The following is a 17,566-nucleotide window of genomic DNA, read 5'->3' as shown; positions in this document are numbered from 1 at the left end:
GTTGCTGTGACCTAGGCGGTGGCTGGGTGAAAGGTACCCACTGTGGGGACATGACTGCCCACTTTGGGCAGAGGGGATTCCACCGTGGAGGACATCTTGCCTGGCGCTCATGAGGAAGGGAGGCATAACTCTTAAGTTGAACGTAAGACTCCTCGCCCCACCAAAACCTGAGAGACTCATGCCAAGATCCCCCAGGATTCCAAGACTCAGAGCAGGTGACTACTTCCCCTCCTGAAACCTCTCTCAAAGCATGTTCTGCACACACTCATTAGGCCTCCTGTCCCTCGATGCCCACCCATGAATGAAGAGCTCTCTCCCTCTCTCTCTCTCTCTCTCTCTATCTCTCTCTCTCTCTCTCTCTCTCTCTCTCTCTCCCCTCTCTCTCTCTGTCTCTGTCTCCAGTGCAGGGGACAGCAGAATGCAAAGAAAGGAAGTGTCTCTAAACCTCCTCGGTGGGCACAAGAGGCGTGCCTCTAATGGGCAGGAAACACTGCCTTTTCTCCAGCTGTTTGCTGGGCCACCAGCTAAGTGGGCCTTTATTAAAGTGTGGTTTCTGTGAGTAGGTGAGGGGTTTGAGGAGATAGAATTCAAACTGAAAGGAGAAAAGAGGTAGCCCTGAGGTGAGCATATACCGCATGGGGACATTTCCCAACCTGGACCCCTCAGAGTTCCTGAGGTGCCGGTCTGACCTGCGTCCTAGCCGCTCTGGGGAGGCAATGGCATCGGCACACCGAAGGAGTTAAGGAGCACTTCGTGGGGAACATGTGCTTCCGGCGTGATTTTGTTTGTGAGCTCTGTGCAGTTACCAGTTCTGAATAATAAGGTGGCTTGTTAATTACCCCCCCTTCTAATTTACCTTTCTGCCGCACACAGGCAATGGGAAGGTTTACGGGGGTGTTCTTTCAAACCTAAACAACGCCGGGCCTTGGGGTGGAAGGAGGTCTTGCTGCCTTCTTGTCGCTGAGTCCCTGAAAGGACCCCACCAGCCAATTAAAAAGGAACCGTTGGCCACTTAAAACATAGTCATTACTTCTGTGAATGCTGCTAAATTAAATAAGTGTTATCGGCATGATTTTTTTCCCCGAGACTTTGGTTTCTTTTGAAAGAAAACATTTTGTTACTTCCCCAGCCGGTTTGTTTGCAGCCAGCATGGGGAATCTGAAATCGTTTTTTCTTGTACTTGAAAGTTCTTGTCTCCCCGGAGGCTTCTATTTCACCAGCCAACGTCAAAGAGCAGGGAGGGGCATGGGGCATGGCTCCTGGGTGACTTCCACAGCCCAGCAGACCAGTGGCTGGATGAACCTGAGCTGGGAGATCCAGATCAGGGATCAGCACACTTGAGTGAGGGCCCTTCCTGCCTTGCTACACCGCACCTCTGGCTTTCCTCACTGACTGAGTGAGGTCAAGTTCACAGAACAGAAAAAGTAACCATTTGAAAGCACGCAAACCCAGTGGCACTGGCTGCACTTCCCCGTGTTGTGCAAACAACCTTTATCTCTAATTCTGGAACATTCTCACCACCAGCCGGAGAATCAGCACCCATTAACAGTCATTCCCCAGCCCCTCCCAACCTTAACAGATAGAAGCATGGTATTTGCCTTCCATTTTACATAATGCGAGTTTTAAAGTCTTGGTGGACAAATAACGATTCGTATTGATAAGACACTGCGGTGTTCCTACGCATGCGCACACTGGAAAATGAATGAACCTTTATAGGCATCGTGCAATTTCACGTTGGGAAATGGGTAGGGATTTATAGGCTGTAGTGTGGTGTTTACAGTGTGTACACGCTGTTGGCATTGGGGAATAGTCAAGTCAGGGTGCCAGCGCTATGTGGGAAGGACATGGAGAGGGAAGAAGCTAGACACATAGGAAAAATGAATGTCGGTATTCCTGGGCGCAGTAAGATGGCATGGTTAGTAGAAAATGCTGGGTGTTTCAAAATAGCTATAGGACACACCCACACACCCCAAAGCATTCGAGGCAGCTTGTATGCTTCTGAAGTCTGTCTGCATTGCAACAAGGTGTGCGTAATGCTCCCCATAGATAGACCCTGGTCTCATCATTTGCTTATCTGTGCTACTGGGGGTCTGCGCTGATCTGGCCTTCTGGCTGCTTGAGTCCTTGTTGGTTTTAAAGCCTTGTTTGTGGTGCTGTGGGCTCCATACTAGGAATGAGACTGTTTTCCTTTCCGCCCTCTCACTATTAGTGTGCCAAGGTGTCCCTTTTATATTCCAAGGGCCCCGTCCCCCTGGGGATGACCTGGGGACACCTCTTCATTTTGCTCAGTCCTGTGACTTGCTTCTCAGGTACCGTGTCCATGGCCACAACTATTCCTAATCTGCCTCCAGGTCACCAGGAACTTGCAGAACCCCCCCCCCCCGCCCCGCCCATACAGGATCTGGCTACCCCAGTGTGATGTCTGGAGTAGCTTTGCACTTGGGGTAGCAATTTTTAACAAATCTCACATGGGCTCAGGTTCTGAATTCTCTTCAAAGCATCCGGGTTCCCTAATCTCTGAGGCCACAGACAAGCGCTGGAATAATGGCACAGCAAATATTTCACCTTCCCCACGGCAGCCTTGTCTCCCCATTTCTGCTTCCCGGCTGCAGGGCTGGGCAGCACATCCTCAGGTGGCTGCAGAGATGAAGCTGTCCTCCTCTAACATATCTGGAAACAGTGAAAAAATGAGGGACAGCTCGGCTGTGCTGCCTGTAGTATGTTGGTCCCTAGAGGAGCCTGGTGGGAATCTCCTCCCTGGAAAGCGCTGGTACTGCATGCCTGCTGCCAGGATCAGTGTGGTGCAGAGGTGGCATCTGCTAGGCAAGGGGTAGCAGCTGGAATTCTGCTGGGCCTCTGGTGCCCTCGGGTTCCATGAGGGCCGCATCTCTGGGGGGGTCCCTTGCTACGGAAGCTGATGCTACATTATCTCTTTAGGTGACGGTGACGTTGTAAATAATATGTATGAACCCGACCCGGACCTGCTGGCCGGCCAGAGTGCCGAGGAGGAGACGGAGGACAGCATCTTGTCCCCCATCCCTATGGGGCCGCCATCCCCCTTCCCAGCCAGCGAGGACTTCACCCCTAAGGAGGGTTCGCCCTACGAGGCTCCTGTCTACATTCCTGAAGACATTCCAATCCCACCAGACTTCGAGTTGCGGGAATCTTCCATCCCAGGAGCTGGTCTGGGGATCTGGGCCAAGCGGAAGTTGGAAATTGGGGAGAGGCTTGGCCCCTACGTGGTGGCTCCCCGGGCCGCACTGAAGGAGGCCGACTTTGGATGGGAGGTGAGTATGCTCACTCTGAGCATGATTGATCGTGGCCATTTATCTTGTGTTCAATCTATTTATAAAGCTGGTGCAGCCACTGCCCCAGGCAGAAGGCTCGGTCTGTTGGAGAGAGAGCGTTCGTTCGAATGTCACATTTCCCAGGGTTATTTTATCCAGCAGCTCGCATGACGTGACTCAGAAAACATTGTGGTCCCTTTGGACGCCCATCAGCCCCGACGGCTGAAGCACCCTCTTCCCGGAAATGTGTCTTTTATGAGTTCATGTTTTAAAACATCTCATGCCTCCTACTGGACGGAGGTGCGAACCCACCCTCATTACAGGGTAGTTGAGTGTTTCAGAAGAAGCCGCTCAATGCTGAGAAAGCCATTCTGTCTCCATCAGGTTGAGGCAGCTTACAAAGCAGGCCTGGTGACTATGCAGCCCCCCACAAACTATAACACATTGGCAAGGCTCCTGACCAGCCCTAAGGGGAAACCCATTCTCAGATCAGGGAGCAGAAGTCTTGCCTGCCTAAAATTCCTTGCCACATCCTCGTGGACCTTTGCGGGCTGGAGCTCGTGTGAGTTAACCTGTGCAGGTGGGTTGGGAAGGATTGTGTGTTAGGTGAGAAAGTGCTAAAAATCTAGGTGTGCTAGGAGTGTGTCTGAACCAGAAGTATCCAGAGGTGTCCACCCAGGCTGTGGGGGCACACTGAGCCCTGCTTTGAGGGTGCTTGTCAAGGTGGCTTCGTGGGAAGTAAGAATACCACAAAAGCACGCTTTCCTGTAGGCCCCGGCCTTCCTGCGGCCCACAGGGATGTTTCCAGTGGTAGTTTTGGGTTTTGGCAGGAAGCCTGCCTGGGTGGAAAGCAGGAATGCAAATCCAGATTCTTTTTGGTGTTTCACAACCTTCACAAGTGCCTGTGTGGAGGTCAGTGCCAGGAAGGGCAAATGGTCCAGGGGAGGGAGAAAGCCTGCTAGCCTACAGTGGTTCCCTAACCGTGGTGCTGGGGGTGGGTGTCAGGTGGGACAAGGATCTTCCTCCGGCCTCTCTGCCTCTCCCAGCCCCTGGACAACCTTGAGAAACTTTCCAAGCAGATGCCGGCGTTGGTTTTCTTTGCAGAGTGAGGAAAGACTTAAGGCCTGGCATTCTCCCCTGGCTATTTTAGAGTCTCCAGACTGTGCTCACCAAGACTCCACAGCTGCCGAGAAACTGATAAATTGTCCTCTTATGGATAATTTCCTCTTCCAGACCCTGGGAACCTCTGGATGCTCTAACAAGCACCAAGGATTTCCCTTGGTCCCCGTCATATGTAAAACCTCTTTGGGACATAGTGGTGAGAGCTAGGGGAGTTGCTGCATCTGCTGGTGGTAGCTAGATCACATTCATACACTGTTATGTGCCCTGCACAACTGAGGTTGAGTGCCCGGGCCTTTGGGTGTCTCAGAAGGCAGGTGCTGCGAGGCCCCTTTTATCCCTTTTATCACAGGGCCGTGTTTAGTTTCTTATCAGGGCGCTGGGACTCTCGTCTGAGTGTGAGCCACCCCTTGCTCTACACAGAGCTCGGAGGGTACAGGTGAGAAGCCATGTTGACCATGGGGAGATGGGTGAGTTGGGCTTCACAATAAATAGTCCAGTATGGTGGGAACTGTGTAGCTCGGTAGCTAACCTGTCAGGTCTGTAACCACCAGAGGTAACAGAGGCAGGGGATGGGGACCAAGGCTGAGATCGTCCTTGGGCCTGACTGGCTGGACCAGGGCACCAGGTGAGGCAGGAGAGGGGAGGATCCTGTCCTTCTGGTGGGCACACACTGCTTTGCAGCTCAAGGAGAGTGTTTTGAAACAACATGGCAGTTGAGTACTCTGGGCTCAGTTGGATTTGGCTTTGTGGAGGGCCTCTCTGCCCTTCCCTGCTGGTGTGCCTGAGAGACGGTTGAAGGGTATTTGTTTAACGCACTTGCACTTAAAAGATCTTCACTGTTTAATCAGTAGGCTAGCTTTTAGATGCTTGGAGGGTAAACAAACCTTGGTAATAGGTAGTTCTTTGGATGACCTTGGAGTGACTTTGTTCTTGTCTGCTCTGCGGCTGATACAAGTTTCTGTTTGATTTTGTTTTTTAAAGAAATGCCCGGTATCACAGCGGCTCCCTGGGTGCCTGGGTGCCTGGGTGCCAGGCCAGCCGGGCCGGTACAGGCACAGGTTGAGGTTGCTGCACTATCACTCCCCGGGGCTTATTGACCTTTGCGGCATTGTTTACTCTCTCCCTGCATAGGTACTTGAGAGTGAGTACCTCCCCCACCCCCAATTTTACTGTGAAGAGCTCTGTCCCATGGTTGTGGCCTGACAGCTAGCTGACTTTCATGAAGGTGCTTGGAAACAGCTGGCCCCCGGCAATGCCCTGAACGGTGTTCTAGACACAGCTAGCCCTAGCTCATCAAACCTTGTTTTCTTTGCGGGTTCGGGCAGCCGTCACCTGGTTCTGTGACCCTTTTCTGGGCTTCGTGTCCTTCCCCGGTGGCTGGCCACAGGGTCAGTTGTATCCTTGGAATTGGATCCTTGGGGCCGCTGGCAGGACGGGAGTGGAAGGCTGCTGCTGTCCAGGGAGGAAAAGAGGAGGCTCCTGGGTAGGAGGCTTCCAGGAGTCAAGGATTAGGTCAGAAGTGGGTTCTACTGAGTGCCACGGGCTGGGGCCTCTGGGCCTCTCTCCTCTCCTCTCCTCTGGGGCCACCAGAGAGTGGTGATGTGTAAGTGTATTGAAGGCTGGGCACTCCAGTCAGGCTCAGGGCAGTGTGAGGCATGCACGGGTGTCATCTCAGAATGGCCCCAGATTGCATACATAATCATTCACGCTCACCCTCATAATTAGGTTCTGTGAATCAGAGTAATTGAATTTTGCGACCATTAATGCGGTACTCATTTGCTGCAAGAGAGCAAGCAGTGACATTTTAGCGGAGATGACAGATGAAAGCTAAGGAGGGTCCGTTCTGTTTGGCTTCCCCGAGGAGTGGCCTAGGAGCGGAGCGCGCCAGTCTGTGGCCGGTCTGCGCTCCAGAGCTTGGGTCCTCTGGAGAGATGTACATGGGAAATAACACTGTGATCTTCGGACGGCCAGTTTGAAATGGAGGCCAGACTCAATGTTCGCACTGTCACTTGGGATGCTGTGGGCGTGCTTTGTCCTTTCTGGGAGCAAGGTTCTCGCTTCAGATGATAAAATGAGGAGATGGGTATGGAGGCCTGGCTAGCATGAGGTTTGGGGTGACTATAGAGAAAAACGTTCTTCTTTTTCCCCCACACGGGTCAGACAGTGACACGTGATGACCTTTGACTTCCTGTCCCTGGTGGGGGGATACTCCCACCCCAGGTAGACTTTCCTTTGACAGAGCAGAGCTAGGGGTGCAGTGGCTGAGCCTAGCCCTTTCCGTGTTCACAGGGAACTCAGGAGCCCATCTCTTCTGCCTTTCCTCTCTCGAATGTCCTGGAGACCTTTGGTGACCCCAAAGCCCCCTTCCCTGAATGTTTTGGGACCATCAGGTTTTGACTCTTGGTCATTTTTGGAAGGAAACATGTCGGATGTCCTGAGCCTGGCTGATGGGTCTGTATGTGGGTATGGGGTGTGGTTTCAATGCCTGGATATCCCTGTGGGCTCTGTCCCTATTCCCAAGCTCCTCCATCTGGCCACCATCCTGCACCCCCCATGTCACGCCTTGCTTACTGACACGAAGCCTTGCACTCACCCTGCCGGTGGGAATAAATCACCCTGTGATTGCATTTTATTGCCCCGAGGTCTGCAAAAGCAATGATTTTGATCATGTGTTGAGTAAATTATGACATTTATCATTGTGCTATTTATTTTGCTAATTAAGAGATGGCTGCTGTGACAGCCCAGAGGGATGGGCTATGGATAGGCTGCTCGGAGGCCACCTGCCCCAGGCAGGATCTGCAGCTGTGTGCCTGAGCTTGCTTGGGTAAGGCGGGGTACCTGGGGAGACACTGGAGACAGGCTTCTCACTGACACTGGCCACTCCTCTCCAGAGTTAGACTGTGTTCTTGTAGAGGATGTCTCCTGCAGAAAGTCACTCTCTGAGATTGTGTTGACACAATTGTCAATCCAGAGAGTCACTCTCTGAGACTGTGTTGAGCCTGTGACTGACACACAAACATCATCTGCTGGATGAATATGTCTCCCAGTGTTTAAGAGGTGTTAACGTGAACTGATGGCGTTTCAATCATCTCACAAATTTGCTCAAGTGGACTGCCTCATTTCCTGGAGCGAGGGTCTGAATATTAATACGTGCATTCATTTGTTCAATCAACAAACAGGCCAAGGTAACAGGGCACTCTGGAAGGTAGGGGAAACAGCCTGGAGGCCTCAGTTATTCTTCCCTCCCTGCCGGAGTCTCTGCCAGTTCCTTGAGGGTTCCTGAGACCCATAGATGTCTTTGGAAGGAGTCAAGATTTACTGATCACTTAGGGACCCCTGAGTTACCATAATGACCAGAGACGTCAGGGCTGGAAGACACTGTAGGTGATAACAGCCCCCCAGCCCTGTGGTCAGGTTCTGAGAAACTTGTGCACATTTCATGTGAGCCCGTGACTCCAGACACCAGCCTTGGGTAGGTCGGCTGGGAAGAATGTAATGTGTGCTATATATGTACATGTCAGCCATCTCTACACATTGCAGGGACTCTTGGTCTTTCTTTTCCTGAGAATGGGGACAGATCTGTGGTGGGGGGGATGGCAAGGGTGGGTGGCAGCATTGGGGGGCAGTCTGGCTGGTGTCTGTTTCCTAGGGAAGGCCGAAGTATCCCACCCACACAGTGTAGTCTTAACTTCTAGCCCCCAAACCCCTCCAGGATGAAGGTCTTCTAAGAGACGGTTAAAACCACCACGACTTAGCATTAGATGGCTGTACCAAGAACCGTCATCTCCAAATGTTGAGAACACGCAGTCTAGGGGACAAAGTGCTCAGGCTAAAATCAGTCCCAGGACAGGAGAGATAAATTGTATGTTTGCTAGTTCCCAGGGAGTGGCCTGGCCTGCAGCAGGGACCCCAGGTTGGGACTGGATTCTGCTTCCGGGTTCTCTGAGGCAGCACCCTTGGTCTTCCAGCCTTCATAGACCCTCACATCAATACCTTTTCCTCCACTGAACTTGTCCCTAGAAACACACACAGAGGCATTTTCCTCCCGGCATGGCTGTGCTCTGGGAGCAACGTGCTACTGCCCATGTAGTTTTGGACTAAAGTCCCAGCACTGGGCTCTGACCACCTAAGGTAGGGATCACCTGTATCTCTATCCTCTTGGCCTGGGCTGCTTTGAGAGACCAAGCTCAGGATATTGTGAGTTGGGCTCTGAGTAGAAGCCCGAGCTCAAGCCCTATAGAGATCCCTGAAGGTCCTGGATTAACACCGATCTTGGAGGTAGAGGAAACTCTGGGAAACACCCCTCCCACCAGGCTTTTGTATTCCCACCAGCTGACACGCCCCCCCCATCAGCAGCTGCATGCTTGGCCTGTGCTACCCGATTAGATGGTCTCTCATCATGAAGGACTTGGACAAAGAAGTTGTGGATTGGGGTGTGGGGCTGAGGATTGAATCTTTTTTGAGGGTGCATTTTGATGGTGCTGAAGGAGCCAGAGTTAGAAGTTCCGTGAGTTCCAGGACGAGGCATTGTCTTGCTGTCAGTCTGTGTCCTGGGAGCAATGAGTTCCCTCTGATGAGGGCGGTCATAGGAGCTGCCTGCCCTTTCTGGCCCCATAATGAGTGCAGGAGAAATGGAGTTCGGGTTCAGTTTAGAGGCCTGTGCATGACGCCCCTCACTGTCCCAGAGTAGCCCATGAGTACAGTGCTGCCCTGAGGCCAAAGAGAATCACTGAGTCACCCTGTGCTCTTGGACAAGATCCCCAGTGACTCATGTGTGTAGCAACGTTTAGTCCAGACAGGCCAGACAATGACTGTCCAGTGGAGATGGTCAGTTTGGGAAGGAGGCAGCTTACAGACTCGTGGGCCTCATTCAGGTCATCAAGCAGTGCTGTGAGAATGTGATGCCCTCCTTGCTCAGAACCTTGTGTGTGTGTTTCCCTCACAAATGCCAGTCTTCTTCCGATTCGGGGGGGGGGGATGAGGGGAGAGCAGCTTTGCCATTGCCTTTGGAGCTGTCTGCTTCAAAGCAAGGCTGGGTGTCCATCAGCTTCCTAAGCTGATGTCTGTGGCTACAAGGCCTTCAAGTTCTCAGTTCTTCCAGGGTCTAGAGGACTTGTTGCAGGGTCTGGGGCGGCATGAGAGGCAAGCTTGCCACAGACCCAGTGTCCATACAAGTCACCCAAGAAGTGAGTCTACCCAGCTAGGGAGTGAGGTATAATATAACAACTCCCACCCAGTTTGCAAAGAAAGATTTGGAGTTGACAAGTTAATGTATCAGGCCCTGTGGGTCAGGGGTGTTCCTTGGAATCCCTCTTAGGTATCTTGGCCTCCAAGCTAATGTATAGGGTCATGGCTCTCTCTTGACTTCTTGTTGGCATCATCTGATCACTGCTAGCAACACAGGAACCCAGGCTCACGCTGGGAGGGGAGGGGCTGGTATCTCTTTGTCAGAGCATTTGGGGTTAAGACTCAGAGTGCACACAATCATCCAGCAGCAGACCTTGTGAAAGCTCCCAGGGATTATAATCCCTGGCCTAGGAAGGGAGAGGGAGAGGCCCTCCACACGTTTAAATCCCACCAGCAGGAGGGCAATGTGGCAGGGCATGGTCTGTGTACCCTGGCACAGAGGCCATAAGGGCCTGTGCAGTGTGGGCAGTGAAGGGCTTGAAACTGCTCAGCCGGCGATGCTGCCTACAGGGATAGGCAGCCTCAGCAGCCATGTTCTGAGTGTTAGCTCAGTACCACGAGGAAAGACCAGCACACAGCACTCATGTAGGCTCACACTCCTGTGACACAGATGAGCACATCTGCACAATTACATGCTTGCATGTGTAGGACAGACTTGCCCCATGCAGCAGGGGTTCTGGAAATGGGACTTTGCCTCTCACTATTACACCCCCGCGGGCAGGGACCCTTATCTTTCCTTCAACTCTTGGTCTGTCTTGTTCTATATCTCCACCAGTGAGAGGGCCGTCTGGTGTGAATCCTGGGCGATGGATCCTGGGCGGGGAGGCCAGCAAGGGCCTGCTATCCCTGGGATGGCCACACCCTCCACAGCCTCTAGGTGCTGAGACCCTTTAATACAGTTCCTCATGCTGTGGCTACCCCCCCTCCCCAGCCATGAAATTATTTCATGGCTACTTCGTAACTGTAATCTTGCTACTGTTATGAATAAATATCTGATTGTGTGATATCTGACACGTGACCCCTTGTGAAAGGGTCATTCGACCCCTGAAGGGATGGTGGCCCACAGGTTGAAAATCACTGCTGTAGGACTTTTTAATACTGTTTCCTATTTCATCTAAAAGCCAAACTCACCTTCTGATTATGCCTTTTCTCTGAGGACCCAGAATTACACAATGCTTGGCCCTCTACCTAGGGCAACTTCTCTTTGTCTAGTTGCTGCAGAGAAGGCTACTTTTCTCCCCAGTGACAATTAGGAATGTGCTTATGGAGGCAAATGAAATGTGCAAAAATGAAATGTGCAAACCATTGAGGACACCGCTGAGCAAACGTGCCTAGGTGTATACATGCAGCCGGTACCCTGACTGTACAGTGATGCCATGGGGGCCCTTTCCCAGCCTCAGCCCACCGTGTCTTGCTTGTAAAGAGCTGAGCTCAAGATGCCTTCAAGATCTAGGGGGAAAGCCACATATGGCCATTTCTCAAGGACAACTGTGGGACCCGGTAGCCAACCTTTACCGCCTCTCCCAAGCACACTGACAACAGCCTCACATTTTCAGTCCAGGAATGCCATGGAATCCTGTACTATCTTAGGCTCAGCTCCGAAAGCTGGGTTTATAAGGAATTTTAGAAAAAAAGGAGAAAGAATGACTAAGAATACCTCCCCGGTGGCTCTCCTTCACTTCCTTAAGGGGTAATAACTCAGCAGCAACCCGGCAGAGGGCACTTTCTTTAAATAGAGTGTTCTGATTCACAGGCGAAAAAGGGAAATAAATGTTTTCTTTTCATATTCGAGAGACATCCACGAATGCCAACTTCTTAAATGGTATTTTGCCATCCGGCTCACACACTACCCCAGTGACAGCCCAGTGCCTGTCCAGGCTCGGAATGCTGTTTGTGAGCTGACATGTGAAAGTATGGGGTTCAGATGGATGGAGTGGGAGGTCCCAGCGGAGGGGGAGGCTGGGGTAGGGGAAAAGGTGGGCTGCTCTAGGGCTCAGCTCAGTCTCCCTGTGGCCCCTTAATGTTCTGGAACAGAACCTCTTGACTCTTCCCTTTTTCTTTCCTACCACCCACCTTCTGCATTTCTTTAAGGAAAACAAGGGCTGTGCATTAATGAATCTCACAAAGTCACCTGGGGTGGCTGTGCTGGGCAAGCTGGGCCAACTGGGCAGAAGGAGAGGCCCAGTCCTAACCAGGGACTTGACTGGGCACCTGCCAAGGTCCACGTCAGCCCATCCTACTCCCGGTGTTCTACTAGCGGTACCGTGATTAACACATTGCCATAGTCCTTGGGCTGAGAGGAAGCCAAGACTGGGGGCCCGAGGAAGCCAGGCTCAACAAACCAGGCTGGGGTGCCTTGGTCACTCACTTCCCTCCCCAGCGCTGCCCTCATTCCTAGCTCCTGGGGCAGCAGGAAGCTGGCCTGCTGATAGGGGTAGAGAAAGAAAAGCCCGGCTTGGAGACTGTGAGGAACTGATGTAGGCCCCACGGGGAGGTCTGACTCTGTCTGGGGTGAGGCCCAGGCTGGGTTCCAGCAGGGCCAGAGCAGAGTCCAGTCTGAGCTCTGGCTCCTTGGGTGTCACTTTCTCCCCAGAGCTGTGATTTCCTCTCTTGTGGAAATAAGTCCTGAGACCCTGCTCTGGGTGGGAACTGCAGTTGGGACAGGCGAGGACCACTTAGTGCTCTTGGTGTCTGTGACATAGAATTCTTCAGGCCCCATTGGCCATCCTAAAGATGAGTGTGAAGTTTCTGCAGCAGCCTCCGGGATGCCCAGGGGGCAGACTTCAGAGGACGGGGTGTATTCAGGCAAGACCACGTGGGGCTTGGGTTCCAACAGCCCATAGCACAGTGCCTGGACCTTGGCCTTGGAGTTTTTGAAACAGTCTTCAGTGATTGCCCCATACCCTCCACCTCCAGGGCACTTTCAGAATGCCTGCCTGTTCTAGAGTATCTCTATCCACAGGGATAAGATGCCTATGTGTGGGCCCAAGAATCTGCGTATCAGTGGCGATAGAGCAGTAGGCACTTGGTACTTTCCTTGAATGTCTCCTTCTGCTGGTATCCTTTCTGCCATGCCTCCCACATCCCTCCTCTAGCAGACCTAGCCGGTGGTGTATACTCAGTCAGCATGGCAGTCTGGTAATCTTGGAGCCTCGTGTGTGGCTGGAAAACACAGAAGGCTTGGAGGGTGCTGCCTATGCCGGCCAGGGAGTAACAGACGCAACACAGGGGCTCAGTCTGCACCCTCAGCACATTCTCACAGCTACAGCCTGGGCTGCTCTGGGCTGACCCTTGGAGGCAGAAAGCAACCAGACCACCAGGGCTGCAGAAACTGTAGCATCAGTCATTTGTACTGGTTTCCCAACCATGTTTTTTGTAAGGAGCAGGATGAGCCAGGAGGGCAGCCCTCCCTCTGGTGTCTCCCTGGGGAACCCCAGCCACCATGCTGACATCTGTCCCTCGTGAGCCCTCCTGCCCCCTGTACAGGGTCAGACAAGAGCCCAGGCGTTCCGGGCCATAAAAGGTCTCCCTGGGCCTGGGTTGAGACATGAGCCCGGGGGCTCCCTCCACAGGCAGAGGACAGTTTCTCTTGCCTTGTCAGAGCGCCTCTCTGACTGACCATGTCCCTTGGCATAGGCATGTGCTCTTAGTGTATTCCAGCCACCTTGGCTTCAGCGAAAGACAAGGGTGTCACTGCCACTCACGGGCCACCGAGCACCTACGGTGCACCTGTACTGTGTTTCGTTGCTCAGTGCAGGCAGGCAGAAGGCAGAAGTTACTTGGGCCTATGCGGGGCACCCTGAATGGATTCTATCCGCCCCTGAGGATTGAGTTTGTCCTAAGTGAAGTCAGCAGCCATGGCCAGGCAAGTTCTTCCCAGAGCCGTCTTTTGGGACTGAAGCTTGGGAAATAGCATGACTCAACATCTTCTTGTATGGTGGCAGGGTTGTCTGATCTGCCTTTCACTTTGCTTAAAACCTATGTGAGGGACAGAGCTGTGGCTTAAGTGGTAGAGGCTTACCCAGGATGCATGGAGTCTCAGTTACATTCCTAGCACCATGTAGACCAGGTGTGGTGGCACGTGTCCTTAGCCGTAGCTCATGGGAGGTAGAAACAGGGGCTTCGTAAGTTCAAGGTCGTCCTTAGCCACATAGCAAGTTTGAAGCCAGCCTGGGCTGCATAAGAGGCTTTCTTAAGCAATAAATAAGATTCTAGGTCACCTGTACACGTGTGTGTGTGTGTGTGTGTGTGTGTGTGTGTATGGGTACGTGTATGTGTGTGTTCACAGGTGTGCTTGTATGTGAGTATGTGTTTGTGAGTATGTGTGTATACATGTATGTATGTATGTGTGTACACATGTGTACATGTGTGTCTATTTGTGTATGTATGTATGTACACACACGTGTGTGTGTGTGCGCGCATGCGCGTGCTTGTGTGCGTGCGAGTACGCACTCAGGTCACAGTCATGGGTCACCTTGGGGAACACCCTGTCCTGACTTCCCATCACCCATAAGCCTGAATCAAGGCCACCGGCACACTGTGACTTTTCCGTGCACTCCACCGGTGGCTGGCTGTGCCATCCACGCCTTCGGAAGGCCCTAGCTTCCAGTGGTAGCAGCAGCAGCTGCACGGATGTACTGGTGCGTGCTCATCCCCCAGTCACCGGCTGCACCTCAGCCAGCCTGTGCAGAGCAGAGCAGAGCAGAGGCAAGGATTACCAGCCTTGAGCAGGGCCACGGGAGCCACCTTGTCATTCTTTCCGGCTGTTTCTCCTTCTGGGCTAATGCCCAGTTTAATTGTACACCCTATTGTGTCATCCCTGTTCAATCACGTTCAAAAATACCTACATCCACTCCTTTCCCATTTAGATCTCTCCAAAGTCCGTTCTGTCTTATCAGCACAGTAATTTCACGAGCAGAGCTAAGATTTCTGCCATTTAGGCCCCGGGCATTGTCTGACGCCGCGGCAGCTGAGATAAACCCTCACCCAGAACAAAGTCGAAATGACCTTTTACAAGTAGAAGCAGCCTTGTTTCCCTCTAGACTAATTTATCAGCCTCCGCTTCGGCCTCTGCGCTCAGCAGAGGCCCTGAGAGAGTGCTGGGAGAGTAGGGGAGATGGGATTAGGATGCTTGGCTGGTTCTCTGCTTTCAGCAGGCGCCTCCCTCCCTCTGCCCATGGCCTAGGGAAGTGAAGGTAGGGCCTGCAGGCTGGAGGGGTCAGCCAGATGTGTGCTGAAGAGGGTGGTGCCCAGGAGATGCTGCCGGCCAAGACCTCCCCAGCCTCCTCCAGCATGAAATACAACTGTGTAAGCCAGGCTGGAGATCCATATAAAGAGAACTCAGGTCACAGATGCCTGGAGTTAGTTCCTCTCCTGGGTCCATCCTGGGTGTGCTGACCCCAGCTGCCTTAGGGAGCTCCAGCCAACTCTGGCCTTCCTGACCCACTCCTCAAACAAGTATCCAAGAGAGATTACTTGGGCTCCCAGACTACCTGAAGTTTACAGTTCTAGAAGGTTCCAGCAGGCCTGTCTACTACAACTTAGTTCACTGGCCCCTTCAGACATTAGCCTCTCATAGAGTGGGTGTCTTATGAACCCCTTGAGCATGAAGATCTGTGCTTTCAGAGAAGTGAACAAAGGGGTTTCCTGGGCATAATCCCCAGGGGCACTCCAGGACTCAATGGCAGGAGCTGTGGGCAAAGGATGCCATTCTGTCGGGGCTGGTACCTGCCCACTCTGTAATGTGCCCTGTGCTACATCTCAGAGAGACCGCTGGTGACCTGTTCTCCAGTTTGAGCATTAAGGGCAGTTCCACTCACAGCGCCTTGAAAAAGTGCAGCCTAGCAGGGCTGTCAGACTGGAGCCGGTGCTGCCTTGCATGCTCTCGCCACCGGCAATGTCAGCCGGGAGGGGCACACTGGGGCCAGCCCAGGCAAAGGCGGGACATCTCCACTTCTCCTTGTAGAGGCAGGAGGGGGGGGGAGGAGGTGCAGGAGCTTGTATGGATGCGGCCGAGCGTGCTTGCTGTAGAAGATGCCAGTCCTAGACCCGAGGCCAGAGGCCACGCTCAAAAAGGTCACCCCATATCCTTCTGTTTCTGCCTGATGATGGGGGATGACCTTCTGTATATATGTTTCTCTTATTGGTTGATGAATAAAACAGTTTGGCCAGTAGAGGCAGGAGGATAAGCGGGGCGAGGAGACGAGGAGGATGCTGGGAAAGGTAGGCAGAGAGACCCCGCCAAAAAGGGGACGCCATTTAGAGATCGGGAAGACAGGATACGGCAGGCACTCTCTGGTAAGCCAAGACTATGTGGAAATACATGTATAGAAATGGGTTAATAATTAAGACAGAATTAGCCAATAAGAAGCCCTAGCCATCGGCCTACAGTTATGTAATTAATAGAGCGGCCGTGTGTTCATTTGGGGCTGAGGCGGTGGGGCCTGGTAGGAAGAAAAGCTCCAGCCTTTGAGGAGTTGGTGTTCCCAGTGCTGTCAGCGCTAAAGGGTAATTCCAGAGCATCCCCACCTCTCTGCCCCGGAGAAGAAGAGCTCCACATGGAATCCAGCCTTGCAGAGTTCTGACTGGAACAACCTTGTTCATCTAGCAGCAGGGGACTTTCTTTAGAGAAGTGTCCCCTCTGTATTCAGCCTAGGGGTCAGGGGTACAGTGCTTCATGTAGCCCAGACTGACCTCAAAGGTACTATGTAGCAGACAGAGGCAGGGGATTGCATTTGTATACCACTCTACCCCCTCCCCATCTTATTTGGCACAGGGGACCAAACCCATGGTTTCTCGCCTGCGAGCCAGACACACTGCCAGCCGAGCTACAGCTCCAGGTGAAAAGTGGTGCACAGGTATCAGATGCCAGAGTCTCAGAGGCAGGAACAGTGCCGTGGAGAGAGAAAGGTGGTCCTGACTCTGGCTCGGAATGTTCTCCTCAGAGCCTGGGCAAGCTGTCGAAGTCTCTGGCTCTCAGTTTCCCCCATTTGTTCAGCTGGGGCATTGAAATAAATTTTCTAGAGATGGAGTCCTAGCTTGAGCTCTGATGCTTTTCGTTTGTTCGTTTGTTTGTTTGTTTGAGAAAGGGTTCCCCTATGTAGCTCTGGCTGTCCTGGAACTCACTCTGTAGACCAGGTTGGCCTCAAACTCAGAGATCTGCCTGCCTCTGCTTCCTGAGTGCTGGGATTAAAAGCATGCAACAGCACCAAGCCTGGTTTTGTTAAATTCCGGTGCTTGAGAGACGTGGAATTCGTTGTGGAATTCGAAAGTTGGTGACTTGTCATTGTGTCCCCTCTCAAAGCTTTGTCCCTGCTTTGAGTTCCTCCCTCCCTGGTGAAGCATCTGCTGGGGTCACATAGGTGTCCCCAGCCGATGGACCCAGCTCCCTATAGCCTCCTCCTGAGAGGATTGGAAAATGGCTCTCTGAAAGCATGTCCCAGGCGGATTCTTGAAGAGTCGGTACTGAAGGGGAGTGGGGTGGGGGGAGGGCATCGCCTCAGTGTGAGCCTACAAACAGTTTCTCTGATACCCAAGATAGATAGGTTTGGTAGATCTTTCTGCCCAGTGTTTGTGGGGTTTTCAGAGTCATTGTTGTTTTCTGGGGCAAAATCAGTTAACTACGCAGTGGGAAATGCCTGGTCCTAATGCGTGTGGCTAGGGCAGATGCCTGTTTCGAGGGCCCCAGACTGTGTTGGGGCTGTGTTCTGTGTGTTCTGGTATGGATGTGGGGGGCGGTCTATTCCAGGTCCAGACTTCCAAAGGTTCTCTGAAGACATTGGAGTCCTATGGCTTGTAGATATGTCACCCGGGATCTCCAGCTTTGTACTTACACGACGCTTCTGTGTGTCGATGTCCAAATACCCCTTTCTTTTCTTTTTAAAAATTATTGTATGTACATGTGTATTTTGCCTGCATGTGTCTGTGCACTGTGTGCTTGTAACGCCCACGGAGGCCCGTAGAGGACATTG

General features: G+C 52.6%; 1 protein-coding gene across 1 annotated transcript in view; it reads left to right on the top strand.

Annotated features, from left to right (window-relative positions):
• Nucleotides 1-17,566, top strand: part of Prdm16 (PR/SET domain 16) — a 313,627-nt gene that overhangs the window by 100,815 nt on the left and 195,246 nt on the right. Inside the window, exon 2 of the mRNA XM_051173865.1 lies at nucleotides 2,938-3,287. Within this exon, the coding sequence (XP_051029822.1) occupies nucleotides 2,938-3,287 (350 nt within the window). The remainder of the gene's footprint in view (nucleotides 1-2,937; nucleotides 3,288-17,566) is intronic.

The sequence above is a fragment of the Phodopus roborovskii genome, unplaced genomic scaffold (assembly GCF_943737965.1).
Source record: "Phodopus roborovskii unplaced genomic scaffold, PHOROB, whole genome shotgun sequence".
Taxonomy (NCBI): domain Eukaryota; kingdom Metazoa; phylum Chordata; class Mammalia; order Rodentia; family Cricetidae; genus Phodopus; species Phodopus roborovskii.
This window is presented reverse-complemented; position numbering and strand designations above follow the sequence as displayed.